General features: G+C 36.0%; 1 protein-coding gene across 3 annotated transcripts in view; it reads left to right on the forward strand.

The window, feature by feature from the left end:
• SMG1 (SMG1 nonsense mediated mRNA decay associated PI3K related kinase) overlaps positions 1 to 17,720 on the forward strand; it is a 68,466-nt gene that overhangs the window by 34,218 nt on the left and 16,528 nt on the right. For all 3 annotated transcript variants that reach the window (XM_054213155.1, XM_054213156.1, XM_054213157.1), the window contains 23 exons: positions 456 to 623; positions 1,384 to 1,538; positions 2,649 to 2,794; positions 3,476 to 3,677; positions 5,496 to 5,605; positions 6,006 to 6,153; positions 6,539 to 6,698; positions 7,365 to 7,485; positions 8,136 to 8,384; positions 8,692 to 8,976; positions 9,286 to 9,430; positions 9,722 to 9,860; positions 10,159 to 10,389; positions 10,489 to 10,666; positions 11,472 to 11,633; positions 11,952 to 12,169; positions 12,367 to 12,521; positions 13,454 to 13,676; positions 14,655 to 14,901; positions 15,514 to 15,743; positions 16,310 to 16,558; positions 16,972 to 17,110; positions 17,198 to 17,307. In XM_054213155.1, the coding sequence (XP_054069130.1) occupies positions 456 to 623; positions 1,384 to 1,538; positions 2,649 to 2,794; positions 3,476 to 3,677; positions 5,496 to 5,605; positions 6,006 to 6,153; positions 6,539 to 6,698; positions 7,365 to 7,485; positions 8,136 to 8,384; positions 8,692 to 8,976; positions 9,286 to 9,430; positions 9,722 to 9,860; positions 10,159 to 10,389; positions 10,489 to 10,666; positions 11,472 to 11,633; positions 11,952 to 12,169; positions 12,367 to 12,521; positions 13,454 to 13,676; positions 14,655 to 14,901; positions 15,514 to 15,743; positions 16,310 to 16,558; positions 16,972 to 17,110; positions 17,198 to 17,307 (4,170 nt within the window). The remainder of the gene's footprint in view (positions 1 to 455; positions 624 to 1,383; positions 1,539 to 2,648; positions 2,795 to 3,475; positions 3,678 to 5,495; positions 5,606 to 6,005; positions 6,154 to 6,538; positions 6,699 to 7,364; positions 7,486 to 8,135; positions 8,385 to 8,691; positions 8,977 to 9,285; positions 9,431 to 9,721; positions 9,861 to 10,158; positions 10,390 to 10,488; positions 10,667 to 11,471; positions 11,634 to 11,951; positions 12,170 to 12,366; positions 12,522 to 13,453; positions 13,677 to 14,654; positions 14,902 to 15,513; positions 15,744 to 16,309; positions 16,559 to 16,971; positions 17,111 to 17,197; positions 17,308 to 17,720) is intronic.

The raw sequence follows: 17,720 nt of genomic DNA on the forward strand, positions 1-17,720 counted from the left end.
CTAATTTGTAGCAGTCATGTGTTTGTAGATTGTCAGCAGTCCTGTTATAAAGTAACACAATTATTTGGGGCCTTAAACTGCTTTTTGAGGAATATAATAATTATTTATAATCAACGTACCCTTTTGTGTAGTTCTAACTGCAAAACATTCTTCAGTGTTGAAATAAGCTGTTTAATTACTATACTTTGACATGACAATAATATATAATTTAGAGTCAGTTCACTTCAAGATTTTTAGCTTGCCAGTAGCATGCTACGCATGATTTCAGACCGCCTGTTTTAAGAAAATTCAAGATGCAGATTTTTACCTGTTTCTTCATCTCTAAATTGAAAACTCAGCTGGAGAAAATAAACTTGTCCTGACTTTGATTGTTATAAATATTAAGTACTTAATATAACTATTTTGATTCATAGAGAAGAACTGTGTTGTATAACTTATCTTTTCTGTCTTTAAAGGTTATCAGGACATTCTTCTATACTAATCGTCAGACATGCCAAGATTGGCTAACACGGATTAGACTTTCCATCATGAGAGTTGGATTGCTGGCTGGCCAGCCTGCGGTGACAGTCAGGCATGGTTTTGATTTACTCACAGAAATGAAAACTAATAATAGTATCTCTCAGGTACTCTCTTCTCAGACTCTGTAGACTACTGCAAAAATATTCACGTGGTATTCTAAAAGACCTAAGCTAAGGCAGTCAGTGGTCTGTAAAAGACTGTGTTATTTAAAGCTACATTTTAAACTCATAGTTCTGTATTGACAGACTTTTGTGGTTAAGTGATACAATAGGTTAGAGATTAGGATGTACTGTATACATGTGGTCAGATACTATATGTAAATGAATGCTGTAGCGGAAGGTTCTGCATAAACATTATGAAACTTGTCTTGTATTAGTGTGAGACCTCCCCGAGCTTGTGGTAGCGTAGTGTCTTTGCTTACCTGTGAGTACCAGCGGGAGGGGGATGTATCGTGGGGGTATCCTTCCTCTATAAGTAACTAGCAGGTAGGTGCGGGGATGGGATGAATGGATATAAAGTGGTTAAGCCTTTTTAAAAAGGTTGAATAGTTTTTTCAGTACATGACCTGATTTGCTTAAATATTTTACCAAAGGAGGTTTGATAGATATTTATTGCTTCCTGCTTATGAATTCTTATATAGGTGTAGGCCATCACCTTGCAATGGTCAGGCTGTGAATTCACAGCATATGCTCTTCCCTTAGCTGCCCTGCTTTTCCAAAAGCTGTGTTATGAATGGATATGCAGAGCCCTGACTTGTAGATGCATGCGATGAAATACTGCTTTACCCTTTCTAAGTGTTTAACCATGTATATAGCTCTTATTTTGTATGCGATTTGTTAAATAAAGCTCTTGGTTTGGTTTTAGGGAAATGATTTGGAAGTGACAATTATGATGCTGGTAGAAGCACTGTGTGAGCTTCACTGTCCTGAAGCTATTCAGGGTATCGCTGTCTGGTCTTCTGCTGTACTTGGAAAGAGTCTTGCCTGGATCAATTCTGTAGCTCAACAAGCAGAAGGGCGGTAAGCTTTCTTGGGTAGCTGGATGTTACGAACTTGGACATTTTTTTCCTTCGTATGCATAGTTCTGCTTCCGAATTCTTTAAATTGTGGTGTGAATCAAGGCCACTGATCTAATTTCCATGTCAATTGAAGTCATTGTGTCTTTTAGAGATACCTAATGCATGCAACATTTTTAGATATATATTTTGAACCTTTAGTTTTAACTAAATTACCAAGACTTAAATATAATTGGTGCTCCTAAGCTGGTTTTTTTAGTTTTTTGTACACTGCATTACTAATTTCATATTGTATTTAATTTTCCATTGCAAAATATTATTAATTTAAATATTTTCTAATGAAGTTTCTGACCAATGGCATGATCTGATTATCTGCCACAGTTTGCCAAGAAAGGGAATCCGAGAGAGATGCCTTGCAGTTTTAGTTCAGCTTTGAAAAAGTGACTTCTGTGTCTATTGAAGTAAAACTTTGGCTGCAGATACGAATAAGTGGGTCAATGTTCCAGATAGGGTGTGCCTTCATTTTGGTGTTTTCGTCTCCTTAAAGGAATGTATCCTTTATTCTGTATGAAATGAAAAAGGGACACCTTTCAGTATTTACCTGAAGTGTAAAAAAAACCCAAACAAAACAAAAAAAACCATGGGGGTTTATATTTATAACTATCATTTTCCTATTTTCATAAGATTATTTAAAATAATTTGCAGCTTTGTAATACCTGAGACATTTCTCAGGAATGTCAAGTTTAAGGTGTGAATTGTTGCCCTGGAACCAGTTTTACAATCCTCTGTTAAATGATATATATTTAATCACTATTCAGCTTTATTCATTCAGGTAAGAAGTGAGACAGTCTTATATAAAACTCATTCATCTCCTTCAATCTGTATTTGGTTTGAAGTTAGCATTAGAACCTGAATGGAAAAGCTTTTATACTATGCTATAACCTGGAAATTCAGCCAGTAAACTTGTATTCTATGTTAACTCCTTTCTTTTGCTGAAGGTGACACATGAACTCTTTGAGTATTCTGGCAAAGAAATGTTTAAAATATAGTATGTTTACAGAACCAGTTTTTTCTCTTTTGGTAAAATGCTGACTAAGATATTAAACCATTTAAGGTTTGAAAAAGCAACTGCGGAATACCAGGAGCACCTGTGTTCCATGACAGGAGTGGATTGCTGCATAACAGGCTTTGACAAAACTGTTCTGAAGTTGGCCAATTCAAACAGTCTGAATAATGCCAGCCCAAAGCATTCCTTGAATGGTCAGTATTTATTGGTTTCTTTTTAAGAGAAATACAGTTTTGTAACTGTATGTACAAAAAACATTAGAACGCTCAATGCTAGAGCCGTGGTAATGGTAGTGTCTCATTCTTAAATCTGAAAACCTATTTGTCTGCAGTTAAACTGAACCACTTCATGCCATTGAAATCGATATTATGTGTAGATATGAGGGTTTGCGGTACTGAGGTCTAGCTGAACGAGACTAAAAATAATAGGTAAATTATTCTGTAATTTACTAATGTAATTCTAAATTATTTATTAGATCATCATAACTTAGCTTAGTATTTATGACATAATTGTACCATAAATGCACTAGTTACTCTGAGTTTAACTACTGAGACTTTGTTTCAGTATTCTGTTTCATCTTTGAAAAGGGCCCTTCTTTGTTCCTAGTTTAGTTCTTCTGGTTCCTTGGTGTTTCTTTACAGATATGGACTTAACTTTTCCAACACCTCCTTTGAAAAGGTTCTTTTTTAAAAAAAAAAAATAAAAAATTGGAAGAAGAATACTTGTGTAATGTGTAACTACTGGATTTTTTTTTTAATTAAGTGGTTTTGTTGACAAAAGACATAGAAATTACATTTGAGTAATAGAATTTATATGTAAACGCATATCAGCATAAATATATATTTAAGTATATATATTATATTTTCATTTTGCAGGAGAAACTAGAAAAACTGTTCTGACTAAGCCAAGTGACTCTTCACCTGAAGTTATAAACTACTTGGGTAACAAAGCATGTGAATGTTACATTTCCATTGCTGACTGGTCTGCTGTTCAGGAGTGGCAAAATATGGTCCATGACTTGAAGAAAAGCAATAGTAATACCTCAATCAATTTGAAAGCAGACTTTAACTACATAAAGTAAGGATTTAATTAATTTATTCAACAGTACCTTAGAGTTCAGTATCTTAGAACTGAAATATTGAAGTTTTTATGGATTTTAGAAACTGGATGTCATTGAAATAGAGGTGTGATAAGAAGGAAGTTGTGTTCTTGGAAGGGGGAAATCTTGGCCATGATATTTACTAGCCATACAGATAAGTAAAGAGGTAATGTCATTCTAAATAGTTACTCTGGCTTTCTGGCTGCTGAGATTTCTTAGTATTCAAGAAAAACGTCTTTTCACTGAAAGTAAAAGATAGCAAATTTATTCTACTGGCAGAAGGTGCATCCTTTTGTACAACTCAAGTAATAGTAAAGAATAAAACGCCTGTCAGTGGTACAGTTTTTTAAAAAATATTTTAATTCATTGATGTAATGTAAAAAGTATATTAAGGAGGTGGTCTTGGATGCTTAATTTTTTTGTTTGTTTTTTGAAATGGAATTTAGAATTGTAGTTTGTGCATTTATTTCCTAACCCTTGATATTTGTCTGGTTCATGAAAAAAATCTTTGTGACATTGAAATAGTCCTTCAAGGTTTAAGGGTCCTTTCTGTTTCATTTGACTACTTGATGACTTTCCATCCTTGTACTATTGTGGTAAACATTGTAAAAATCCTTTTGGCTGAAATTTCTTGACTTGAAAATAAAGGCATAGAAGGAAGCTTTGAAATAAACCCTTGCAGGTCTGCTAAGGTGACTACCTCTGTCAGAGAAAGGGTCCCTTCTTTTTCTTACTGCATAACTCAGCGTTGTGCAGTTAATCCATTAGGGTAGTGAGGGCTGTCACGGGTATGAAAATGTATCATTGCTCAATGTTCATGTCTTTGTAAACTAAACCCACTGTACTTCTGATAAACATCGTAAGTGCTTGATGTACTACTGCAGAGGTTTGGCCGTTTGGGCTGGTTTGAGTTAGTTTTTCATCCAAGTAATTACTGGAAGTAAGATACTGTATCATCAGAAACATCCTGCAAAAAGCTGCTGAGGATGCACAGCACTTTAACTTGACAGGCTGAGAAGGGACTCTGTGTAGTAATAAGATTGAAATAGTTCAGCAGAAAGGGGAGTTTTCACATTCTGAATATTTTTTTTCTCTTTTCTAATACAGATACTTAGATAATTCCTTCTTCAGTGGATAGTAACAAGAATATTGAACCTTTGAGTCTTCTGTATTTAGCCATCAAGCCTCTTAACCTTTCAGTGTCTTGTTTTGTGTAGTTCTGTGAAAATCTTTAATGTCCAAATTATTTCCTAATGTAGAACAATGGTGGGGAAAAAAGTTAATTACACAGATTTATATTGCATAATGGCCTGAAGCAGCAAATTTGTGATCTGCACAATAGTCCAGTATTTCTGGAATTTTGGTTTCAAGTAAACTGCGGAGTTGAAACCACGGCGTCATGACGTTCTGCCCCAAAACTTACTTTCCTGTGTACAGAGGGGAGAAAAAAGTTTTGGTGTTTTCTTTGTTTCTTTTTAAACTCTTCCAAGGTCAGCCTTTTCCTTCCTGACTATGGTAGAAGAGTATTATATGTAGTGTGATGATAATATGAAAAGCTTCATAGCTGGAGAGGTGTTTTTTCCTTTCACTTTGATATTGTATTTATCCATTTGGTGCAGTACTATTGCCTTTTATTGACCTATGTGGAAATAGGGATTTTTTGCTTAGAATTAATCATAAGTGCTCTGTAACATTTTAAGTTAGACTTGAGTCTTTCTTTTTTACTGTGTAAGATATTTAGCAACTGGAATGCAGTGAGAAATATGGAAAATAAAACTATAAACATTGAATTGCAGATCTTTGAGCAGCTTTGAGTCTGGACAACTTACTGAATGCACTGAACAACTAGAATTATTACCAGGAGAAAATATCAACCTACTTGCAGGGGGATCCAAAGAAAAAATAGGTATAAATGCATAAGTTAACATATTACTTCAAATACAAAAGTAAATACCTCTTCATGTGTCTGCCTCTCTAAATGACAGACTGAAACTTATGAATGCAGTTTGCTGTGTTCAGTGGACTGACCATAACCTTTATGACTCAAGATTCAAAATGATTGGCAGCGGTCATTCTAAATGTTGATACAAGTGTTTTTTCTGGAGTTAATGTGTGTGTTTATAAGTAATCTATCATCAATTTCTGATATGAATACATACACATTTTTATATTTGTATATATTTTTATATATATATAAAAAAGGCTTTTTTCCAAACTTCCTTGCTCTCAAAAATGCATTCTCACATGGTTACACTTGATAAAATTTGGCAGTTCTAGTTGGTTTCAATTGTTTAATCTCCATGTAGACATGAAGAAGCTCCTTCCTAATATGCTAAGTCCTGATCCAAGAGAACTTCAAAAAGCAGTTGAAGTGCAGCTTTTGAGAAGTTCGGTGTGTCTGGCAACAGCTGTAAGCCACATAGACCAGGAGCAAAAATGGCAGTCAATATCTGAGTAAGTTGAAATGTGCTTTGAATGAATGTAATATACTGTGAAAAGCTGTTCTAGTTTGTTAAACATAACTTTGTGAAAAGCATACTCTGCTTTGTACTTTAGCACCTGTGGTAGTTTGCTACCAGTTTCAGCTGTTGTGAGTTATAAGCTTACTGAGAAAAAATAAGATGAAGTTTAATTTGGAGATTATGTAGCTCTTTGAGCTGATAAAGTACTGCTTCTTGTCAGTTTAATAATGAAGTATCATACTGTAACTTGCATGTGATATTGCAAGATTTTCTTATCTCTTTGAAGATGCTGAATTTGCTTTTTCTTCAATAATTTTGATATTACTGTTTACTCTTAAAGTCTAACAAAAATGAGTGATCTGATTCTTTTATTTCAGAAATCTTATTAAATACTTAAAGCAAACATCACGAATAGCTATTGGACCTTTAAGACTTTCCACACTCACTGTGTCTCAGTCTTTACCAGTGTTGAGCACTCTTCAGTTGTATTGTTCTTCTGCTTTGGAAAACACTGTATCCAACAGGCTGACATCAGAGGTATGTCTGTGTTTAAAACCTAAATTGGACTAATGTTTTTCCTCCATGTCATGAAGTATTGACTACGGAACATACATTAATTGTTTTGACTGTTGTTAATTCTACTGTAAAAAGACCTCATTTAGTTTTCTAACATGCCTTGACCCATGTTTTTTTAAATTTACATCTCAGTTGGACTTCTTTCTGTAGTTATAAATATACTATCTCTTTCAACTACTTACAGCATTTTTAAAATTTCATTGGTAGTTGCTTTTTAGAGAAGCATTGATATATGTCTACATTGTAATACTTAGTCCTACAACACCCACGTGTAATGTAGTGCTTTAACTTTAAAATATTTATCAAAACTCAGTCTATTTAACCCCGTTAAAAACTCAATGTCAAACTTCAACCAGCATGATCTAGTTCTAATTTCTAATAACATTATTCAGAAAAGAATTCTGCTTGATTTTGAGCTATTCCTAGTGTTATCTTCTCAAAATCAGCATGTCTTTATGGAGTTGCACAAAATATATTTGTGTTTTATTAGTTAACGATAAAGAGTAGCTGCTGTACAAGTAAGAATATTTACTCTGCACTAAAATGGTCTTTGGTTTTGGTAAAGGAAAATACATTTTAGTGATGATGTCTCTGATGACAACTATGCAACTTCTGTGCCTCTTTCAGGACTGTCTCATACCTCTCTTCAATGATGCTTTGAGGTCATGCAAACAGCATGATGTAAGGCCATGGATGCATGCGCTGAGATACACAGTGTACCAGAATCAATTGATGGAAAAACTTAAAGGTATAATAAGCTTTCATTTTAGTATTACGAAAAGTAAATGCAGAATTTGAATTTAAATCTTCTGCTGAAAGCAGTGGCTGTGTCTTTTTCTTTAATTTAGATGCATTACTTCTTAAAAGCTAAGTTTTGGTTATTTAGGTGTCTTGCTGTTCAACTAGGCGTCTCAGTTATTACTGTAATCTAGACAGTGTCAAAAAGAAAAAAAAATTATTCTGAAATGCAGTTCTATACTCAGTCTTCTAATCACACTTGACTTGCTAATCTCTTCATACTTTTAACTACTTTAGTTCCTGAACACAGCCATTTAAATGTGCGGTATGAGAGTGGGAGAAAAAGTAGTTCTGCTAGGGGATAAGTAGATTCCTTAGTTACGAAGAATGCTTGTAGTGAAAAAATTACTCTTTTGCCCAGCAGATAATCTATGGATATATTTCAGATATATATTTCAGATGGGATGTATAAATATTCTAGGCAGAAATGAAGTCATCTAAATTTCTGAAGGAATTTCTGTTAGGAAATAGGAAAGAGCTGAGCAATTTTTTACTGATGGCCATGTACAGAATACATTGGGTAGAAATTAGCTGCATACCCCAGATGCAATTATTGTTTGTTTAATAATTTTGTTTAGAATGTTCTGCTTTCTTCTTCAGAACCAACAGTCCCAATTAAAAGCCATCTAATGGAGCTGGGCTTAACAGCAGCGAAATTTGCACGGAAGCGAGGAAATATTGCCCTAGCTACACGACTGCTTGCCCAGTGCAGCGAGGTTCAGCTAGGAAAAACTACCACTGCACAAGACTTAGTCCAGCACTTTAAAAAATTGTCTGCACCTGGTCAGATAGATGAAAAATGGGGTCCTGAACTTGATATTGAGAAAACAAAATTGTTATACACAGCAGGTGAGTATTTGCTAATTATGTTGTAGATACTTGGGCGTCTTTTCCTTATAACCAGGCTAATTCCCCTGACCTTAAAGAAATTGTAATAGGACAGTATCATTAGGAATTGATTTCATCCTATTAACTGTTGTCTCAGTCTGAAAGTGTTTTCACAAGTCTTTTCTTCCATGTCATTTTTAACTTCAAAAGATATTTTTCTTTGTAAAAAATATATATTGTTACAAGCTGTATCTGAATATGTTGCATTTCAGAAATGTTTTGAATAAGGTTAACACACTACTGAGGACATGCTTTTCATGATATGCAGGTCAGTCAACGCATGCCATGGAAATGCTGAGTTCTTGTGCCATATCCTTTTGCAAATCTGCCAAGGCTGAATATGCAGTTGCTAAATCTATTCTCACTCTGGCTAAATGGATTCAAGCAGAATGGAAAGAGATTTCAGGACAGTTGAAACAAGTGTATAGAGCTCGACAGCAGCAGAATCACACTGGTCTATCTACCTTGTCTAAAAACATATATAATTTGATTGATCTCCCAGCTGTTAATACACTGGAAGAAGAATATCCTAGGATTGAAAGTGAATCTACAGGTAGAGTTGTGTTTCTTACTCATTTTTTGTTAAATTAGTTACTGATGATCCCACTGAGGGATAGCACCGATTATATTGATAAAGTCTTAAGTGTTCCATCACTCTTGTATTTATTTTACTACTACAAATGTAGACATGTGTGCATTTGTGTGATAGGCTACTCTACACAATTGAAAACCCAAACACCTTAATATGATATTTTGCATTTCTTTCACATTTTTCTCATCTTTTGCTGTTATTTTGTGGGTTGAGGAAATTACAAGTAGGTTTTACATCATAACACGTGCTGCTCTATTTCTCCCATCACAGTAAATATTGGAGTTGGAGAACCTGATTTCATCTTGGGACAGCTGTATCACTTGTCTTCAGTACAGGCACCTGAAGTAGCCAAGTCTTGGGCAGCCCTGGCTAGTTGGGCTTATAGATGGGGCCGGAAAGTAGTTGATAATGCCAGGTAAATTCATCCTAACGTTTCAATTTGTATGGCACAACTAGTTTTTTCTTAAGATAAACCCTAGCTTTGCATTTGTGATTATTCTTCTCTGGGATCAGAAGTTGTGTGTGAGCAGAAAATTGTGAATGTTCTCTCAACTTCTTGCGCTCTCTAAAAAGAAGTGAGTTTAATTCTGAGTTAAAGGGGTGAAGATTTCTTCCTTTGGGAAGTTTTATGTATACAATGTTAATGGGTTCAGTAACTCTACAAATATGAATATATTGGGGATCAATAATTCATTAAATGTTACAGTCAGGGAGAAGGTGTTCGTCTGCTGCCCCGGGAAAAATCTGAGGTTCAGAACTTGCTTCCAGACAACATTGCAGAGGAAGATAAAGAGAAAATCTATGGGATTCTTGGGCAGGCAGTGTGTCGTCCAGCTGGGATTCAAGTAAGTATAAATATGCTTGCTTTAAAAAACGTAGAAGTTCAGCATGAAACTTTTCCTCTACTTCTGATTCATACTAACTCTTGTAAATCTTTTGAAGTTAACTTGGGTAATGCAAGAGTTCTCTAAGCAACCATGTGTTAGCGAAGTGGTGACGTGCCTGTTCTGTGGCCTATAGGAATATGAGCAAGTAATGCAATTTCATGAGTTGCCTAGACAAAAACTGGATTAGGAACCAGTTCTGCTTGTAGAAATAGTTGGAGGACTTAATCTAATCTATTGTCTCTTAATTTGCATTTAGGATGAGGATATGACTCTACAAATCACTGAAAATGAAGACAATGAAGAAGATGATATGGTGGATGTTATATGGCGTCAATTACTAACAAGTTGTCCTTGGCTTTCGGATCTTGATGAAAATGCAACAGAAGGGTTAATTAAAGTCTGGAGGAAAGTTGTGGACAGAATCTTCAGTCTCTATAAACTCTCCTGCAGTGCATATTTTACTTTCCTCAAACTCAATGCTGGTCAGGTTAGTGTTTGTGCTGATGCGGAAATCCAGTTACAAACTTTTCTAAATGATGATATGAACTACATACTTAGCTTAGAGGAGTATTTCTTTCTTTCCAAGGTTCCACTTGATGAAGATGATCCCAGGCTGCACTTAAGAAATACTTCTGAGCAAAGCACTGATGATGTTATTGTGATGGCAACCCTAAGACTGCTACGCTTGCTTGTGAAACATGCTGGAGAACTTAGACAGTATCTAGAGCATGGGCTAGAAACTACACCTACTGCCCCTTGGAGAGGTAAGTACAAGTTATCTAGTTGTTAAAATTAATTTTGACACATTTTTTCTAAATGCAAGCAAAAAGGTATTCATTGCACTTCCATCATGCTTAAATAAAAATTTTATGAAAGGAGAGCCTGTTTTTAACGAATAATTTCATTAAAGGCATTCAAGTCTCCACCATGCATTTTGATCTTAGAATAGAGAAGTAGCACAGATTCTGAGCCCCCCTTCCTCCCCCGCCCAAAGATATTGAAGGGAGATGTAGTTTTTGAAGTACTACGTTGCATTACTACCTTAAAATAATGAGGTGGGATTTTTTCCTAGCTGCAGTTCGAAATACAGTTCAGAGAAAGATGTCTCAGAAGTAGTTGTTCGTCACTACTGGTTCTGGTTGTTTAGGGACTTTCCCACAAAAGGTTATTGAGTGAAAGTGTGGAGGGCAGCAGAAGAGGAGGCCAGCTATTGCAAAACTTCTTTTGAAACATCAAGTTATGCTAACTTCAAGAACTATTAACATGACTCTCCTTATTTTTTACAAATGAAATAACAGAGATACAATGTGCAAAACTCAATTCCTAGTGCTTGACTAAAGGATTTATATATTGCATCAGATGCTATCTGTATGTGAGTAGTAGAAGAAAATAAGCTATTGCCTGTATAGTGAAAGACAGTTATTTAAAACAAGAAGTTTTTATTGGGAAACTAGACATTTATGTTCTCCTAATGCAAAACCAGCCTGCTTTTAAAAATAAAACAAAATTCTGCTTTATTTGAAGTATGTGGAAATGAATTGGCACATTTTCTTTTCCTCTTTATTGAAGGTATTATTCCTCAGCTTTTCTCCCGCCTGAATCACCCAGAAGTGTATGTTCGTCAGAGTATTTGCAACTTACTGTGTCGAGTGGCTCAAGATTCTCCTCATCTCATACTATATCCTGCAATAGTGGGTACCATTTCACTCAGCAGTGAATCCCAGACTTCAGGTATGGAGGGAAAAATAAATGTTCAAATACACTTTAGCTAATATATTTTATATACTGGATAAAAGTTGTTGATTTTCTTATTTTTTTTCAGTAACTCTGATACTGCTTCTTAACAACATTTTTATTATGGGACCTCATTGATACCTTTCATTTGATTTACCAGTTTGGCAAATAAGTTAGTTTTTTCCATTTTATCATCACATACTTGGTCAGTACTTAATGTAATATGGGGACCTGATGCTAAGTGTCGTATTGAGTGATGTATTTTTCAAGGCCAGAACAGTTTAAATAATATTTTAACATCTGCTTTTAATTTAGGGAACAAGCTGCCTTCTGCCATCCCTACTTTGCTAGGTAATATCCAAGGAGAAGAACTGTTGGGTGGTGAATGTGATGGAGGGAGTCCCTCAACTTCTCAAGAAAGTAGTAAAGATGACACAAAAGTTGGATTAAATGAAGATCAAGCAATGATGCAAGATTGTTACAGCAAAATTGTGGAGAAGCTCTCTGCTGCAAATCCAACAATGGTATTGCAGGTAAATAATCCAAATATATGTTACTTGTGCTCTTACTTGAACCACAAAACACATAATTTGTATATCTTGTGGGTAGGCCTAATGAAAGTTTGGTGCACCTTTGCAGTTAGGCTGTCATCTTTTTTTCAAGTTGTTCAAGAATAAGTCTTCATACTAGTACTCTTAAACGTAAGTGAATCTTAATTTATTTTATACAGGTTCAGATGTTAGTGGCTGAGCTGCGCAGAGTTACAGTTCTTTGGGATGAACTTTGGTTGGGAGTTTTACTGCAACAGCACATGTATGTCCTCAGAAGGATTCAACAGCTGGAAGATGAAGTCAAGAGGGTCCAAAACAACAACACTTTACGGAAGTATGTCTTTCCTGAATAATTCAAGTGAGAATTGTAACAAATGTTTGTTCTTGGGGAAGCATACAGTCAAACTGATCAACAGTGTTGTTGCTCCTGAATTTGTACTGTCCTAGCTGCTTGTTTGTAAGCCAGTGACCTTATGTCAAGAACATTGTGACACTACAGCTAATACTCTAAGCAAATGAGAAACAATGACAGTCTGCCTGTGAATCCATGTTGGTGTTTCCTCAGCAGCGATGCGTTAGAACCCAATGCATATGAAGTTGTGGATTATGAGATCATATATTTTTTCATTCCGAGATCTTTCTTACAAGTCAGCTGAAATGAGGACAAGCATGTTGAAGAGTGTAATCTATTTGGAGTTTACTGTAAACACAGAATTTTTTGAGTAAACAGAACGTCTCTATCTGCTCTTGGTTTTCAGTGTTCACAAGCCTTTTTTGCTCTCACCTGGGTTCTGTTATGAATGGATTTGTGGAAGATGAAAGCCATTCACTGGCTAAACTTAACACCTTTTGAATTCTAAAGTCAGGGCTTACATGGAATGGGAGAACGTCGTGATCTAGATAGCACTCTTCCCCTTCTTTATAGTGTGTTGTACCCTTAGGAAGTAGTATTTAGGAACTCTTTTATTAAACAAAACAGTTGCTTAGGCTGATTTGAGCTCTCTGAGCTTCTCCTCAGGGTTTCCAGTGGTGAAGAGCCCAGTTCAAATGTTTCAAATTAAAAAAAAAAAAGTATGATTCGGAGGAACATGCATTCAGTGTGGAATGAAATACTCTTAATGCAGTCATCTTTGAAGACCTCATTTTAGAGATGTAAACATTTTTGTGAATTCTTAGAAACTTTGAATTTGCACTCTTATTTTAATGCTCTGCTTATGAAGTAACTTTGTTTTATGGAGTTAAGAGGAAATTCATTTTTTTTAATAGAGAGGAGAAGATAGCAATCATGCGTGAAAAGCATACAGCTCTAATGAAGCCCATTGTATTTGCTTTGGAACATGTACGGAGCATCACTGCAGCTCCTGCAGAAACTCCTCATGAGAAATGGTTTCAGGATAACTATGGAGATGCAATTGAAAATGCGCTAGAGAAACTTAAGAATCCTTTGAATCCTGCTAAACCTGGAAGCAGCTGGCTCCCATTTAAAGAGGTATTATATGCACAGACTACGAGTACAATGTAGAGACTCTTGCTGCACCATGTGCTTGACCTTATCCGTAGTATTCTCTTGCCGTATCAAAATTGTGGCCTGAAACTTTGTGTTCTCTGCGATCACCACAGGCATGCTAGACACTAAAGCAAAGTAACTGTTGACTCTGTAACAAGTCTTACTGACTGTCTGCATTATTGCATTTCTACCCAATGAAATTATTTTTTTCGAATCTTGTATCTTCTGCTGTCTGAGATCCTGTCAGTTTTGGGGGCTTTAAATTTTTTAAACACTGTCTTTCTGAAACTCTATGCCGTTTGAGTTTAGTGGATTTGAATTCTAACAAGTTGATACTCTGGTTATCTAAGCGTAGTCCTCAGGCTGTGCAGTAGCCTTCAGATGATCAACCATTCCAATATTCACTTGTTTTTCAATTATGTGATCTTGTCTTATTAGTTTTTTATGGGTATAAGGAGAAACAAAATATGTATTCACTTGGCTATCCAGAGCCAACCTGTTAGTTTTTAAAAAAAGTCCTAATAGACAGAACGTAGGTGTTATGCACAAATAGACTTTTTTTTGTAGTTCCCCCTTTGCTTTGCAGAACAAGTAAGCATGCAGATGCATAAACAGGAGGTTGCTGAACGCTGCTGCTTTTGACCACAGCTCAAATATTTATAAATGCAGGAACAAACCTCCTGAGGAGTTTGATTTGTTGTGACTTTGGTGCTTATCACCAGGTGGGGTGTATTTCCTCTATAAAGGGTGCTTTTTAGATTATTTTTTTTATCTTCATCCTAAGCTATAAGTGGATTAGTAGGGTGGCAAGGATGAAAGGTAGTTTAAGAAAAATCTCCATCCTTTGTGGAAGATGACTACCATTAAGTCTGTTTTGGTGTTTGGTGTTGGTTTTTGGTGTTTTTAATGCTAGCTGTTAATGTCAACCTCAACCTAAACCAAAAAATTTCTTTGGAATAGGTTATGCTAAGTTTGCAGCAAAGAGCACAGAAGCGGGCTAGTTACCTTTTACGGCTTGAAGAAATCAGTCCTTGGTTGGCTGCCATGATGAACACTGAAATAGCACTTCCTGGAGAAGTATCTACCAGAGACACAGTCACAATTCATAGTGTGGGCAGCACCATCACAATTCTGCCGACCAAAACCAAACCTAAAAAGCTGCTTTTCCTGGGTTCAGATGGGAAGAACTATCCCTACCTGTTCAAAGGTAAGAAATTGAGGTTTTCTTGAACAAGTTACTGTCTCCTCTTATAAATCAGACTATACGGAAGTTGGGAAGACGCATCATTGCAACTTTTGCTCTCTCTGCCTGTATGATATGGAGAAAGTGCTGTTTGGAACATCTGTTCCCTCTCCTCCCCACCTCACTGTATATTTTTTGAGGATTTTTGCATTGCGAAGCTGTAAGTCAGGGGTATTTCAGATCCCTTCTGTATAAGGGTTGCGTGAGAAACAGTGCTCTGCTTGCATACTGAAAGGATTGTCTGGATGCACTTTTCCAGAAGCTTAAGGTAGCACCCAGAAGAGAACTTTTGAGACTTCATGCCTTCCCTGAGAGGGAAGGACCTATTCATTATGTTAGTGACTGTTGTGTGTACTGCTCACAGACACCTGTCATAAACTGGTGCTTCTAGTAGGTAAATGCTATGTAAACATTTAGGTATAGTCTGAACAGCTCATCCTTAATCTGCATAATCTATAAAGCTATTCATAGTCTGAAATGAAGTAGGATTTCAAAAAATGCTGAGTTTTGGGCTTTAAGAGAATAATTTTTTTTTCATCTAGAAACTAAATTTTAAACAAAATAACTGTATTGCAGGTTTGGAAGACTTGCATCTAGATGAAAGAATCATGCAGTTCTTATCAATTGTGAACACGATGTTTGCTACCATTAACCGTCAAGAGACGCCGCGGTTCCACGCGAGGCACTACTCTGTGACACCTCTGGGAACAAGGTCAGGCTTGATCCAGTGGGTGGATGGAGCTACACCTTTGTTTGGTCTTTACAAGCGGTGGCAACAGCGAGAAGCTGCTTTACAAGCACAAAAGGTAACAACTATGTTTTATGCCAGCTAGCACAATTCAGAAGGGAAACATTTATTTTGATTTGCTTTTCCATTCTAAATAACGTAGGCTTTAAAGGATTGTGTTTTGTTCATAATCATGCAGAATGGTTCTGTGTATTCATATCTCTTGGAATTTCACCAGATGTTAATGAAATTGCGTATATGTATTTATATTTATTACAGTATGTAACATAAATATACTGTTCTGGTATGATAATTAAAGAATTGTTTTTAACAAATAGAGTTAACCTTGCTTAAAATTATTTTAGTTCTGCATCTCCTTCTCATTTCATTTTAAATACAGTTTTGTTTTGTGTTTTTTTTTTTTTTTTAAATCGATGTTGATAAGAGTAAAGTTAGGCTAAAGCAATGTGTTTTCAGTTTCTTCAGGTTTTCGTAATTACTGAGTTTTACAGCTCAGAATTCTTTCAAAAGTCATCCTCAGTAGAGAAGTTGACTTCATATTATTCTCACCAAAACTGAATTTGGGATACTTTTCTGTGGTAACGAGAGCTGCAATATGTAAACAAGCATTTTTACCTTTTCTAGGCTCAGGATTCTTACCAGACTCCTCAGAATCCTGGAATAGTGCCTAGACCCAGTGAACTTTACTATAGTAAAATTGGACCCGCTTTAAAAGCGGTCGGGCTTAGTCTTGATGTGTCACGTCGTGACTGGCCCTTGAATGTCATGAGGGCAGTTCTAGAAGAACTGATGGAAGCAACTCCCCCAAATCTCCTAGCTAAGGAGCTCTGGTCATCATGTACTACACCGGATGAATGGTGGAGAGTTACACAGGTGAGTTACAACAAATATATTTTCCCTTTGAAAGATTGTGTATTTTAATGGGATGAGGGGCAACAAATGCCTGGGGTGTGTTCAAGCAATGCTACTCCTGAGTTAGGTGAGCTAGGACTGCTGAAGTTTCACGTAACAGGAAATGTTAATATTTGGCAGGAAATGATGCGGTTGTACCACCTGGAATAAAAAAAATGGGTATACACCTGATAACTACATTATTAAACTAGAATTATCAGCCTAAAACCTGAAAACTCTTGTAAGATATCATCAGACAACAAATAGAATACAGCTTGGAATAAGATGGTTTTGATTTGTCTTACGCTTAAAAATAATGTTTTAAGATGGTAGTCAGTCCAATGTGTTGGCAGAGGATTCCCACAAATAATTTTTTCCTGAAACTCTCTTTAAAGTCGTATGCAAGATCCACTGCAGTTATGTCCATGGTTGGCTACATCATTGGTCTTGGAGACAGACATCTGGATAATGTTCTTATAGATATGACTACAGGAGAAGTTGTCCACATAGATTATAATGTTTGCTTTGAAAAAGGTAATTTAAAAAATGCTATATGTTATTCAAATAAAAGTTTTCCCTTCTTGACAATTAAAAGAAACAACTTAAATTTTTATCTTAAAGGGAAAAGCCTTAGGGTACCAGAAAAGGTTCCGTTCCGGATGACGCACAATATTGAAACGGCACTTGGAGTGACAGGAGTAGAAGGGGTTTTCAGGCTTTCTTGTGAACAGGTAAGTTAGGAACTTGCAAAAAAACTGAGGGCTATCACTTACCAAATATTCTCTTAGAACTTCTACGCATTCCGCTGTTGATTTATAAAGCCTTCATCTTTTCTGGTGTGATTTTAATTGGACTTATTTTAACTACATCCTATAGCAGATCCTTAAGAAATGTGAAAAAGTCAGATAAATGCATATGCAGGTAGTGGTACAGCTATGATTTGGGGGGGAGGAGGACTTGTAGCTGCAGATGTAAAATGTTACGTTTTCCGTGAAGCGCTTTTTGTGAAGTTTTGCTTATCCTCTTTCTTCGGGACTTGTCCTTTATAAACATGACAGGCGCGTTTTTAAAACAAAAAGTGCTCTGAGCAAAGGAGAGGTTTCTTCCTCAGGTGGCTGCTGTTAGTTTATGGAGTTTGTGTGGA

Source organism: Rissa tridactyla, chromosome 8, assembly GCF_028500815.1.
Source record: "Rissa tridactyla isolate bRisTri1 chromosome 8, bRisTri1.patW.cur.20221130, whole genome shotgun sequence".
Taxonomy (NCBI): domain Eukaryota; kingdom Metazoa; phylum Chordata; class Aves; order Charadriiformes; family Laridae; genus Rissa; species Rissa tridactyla.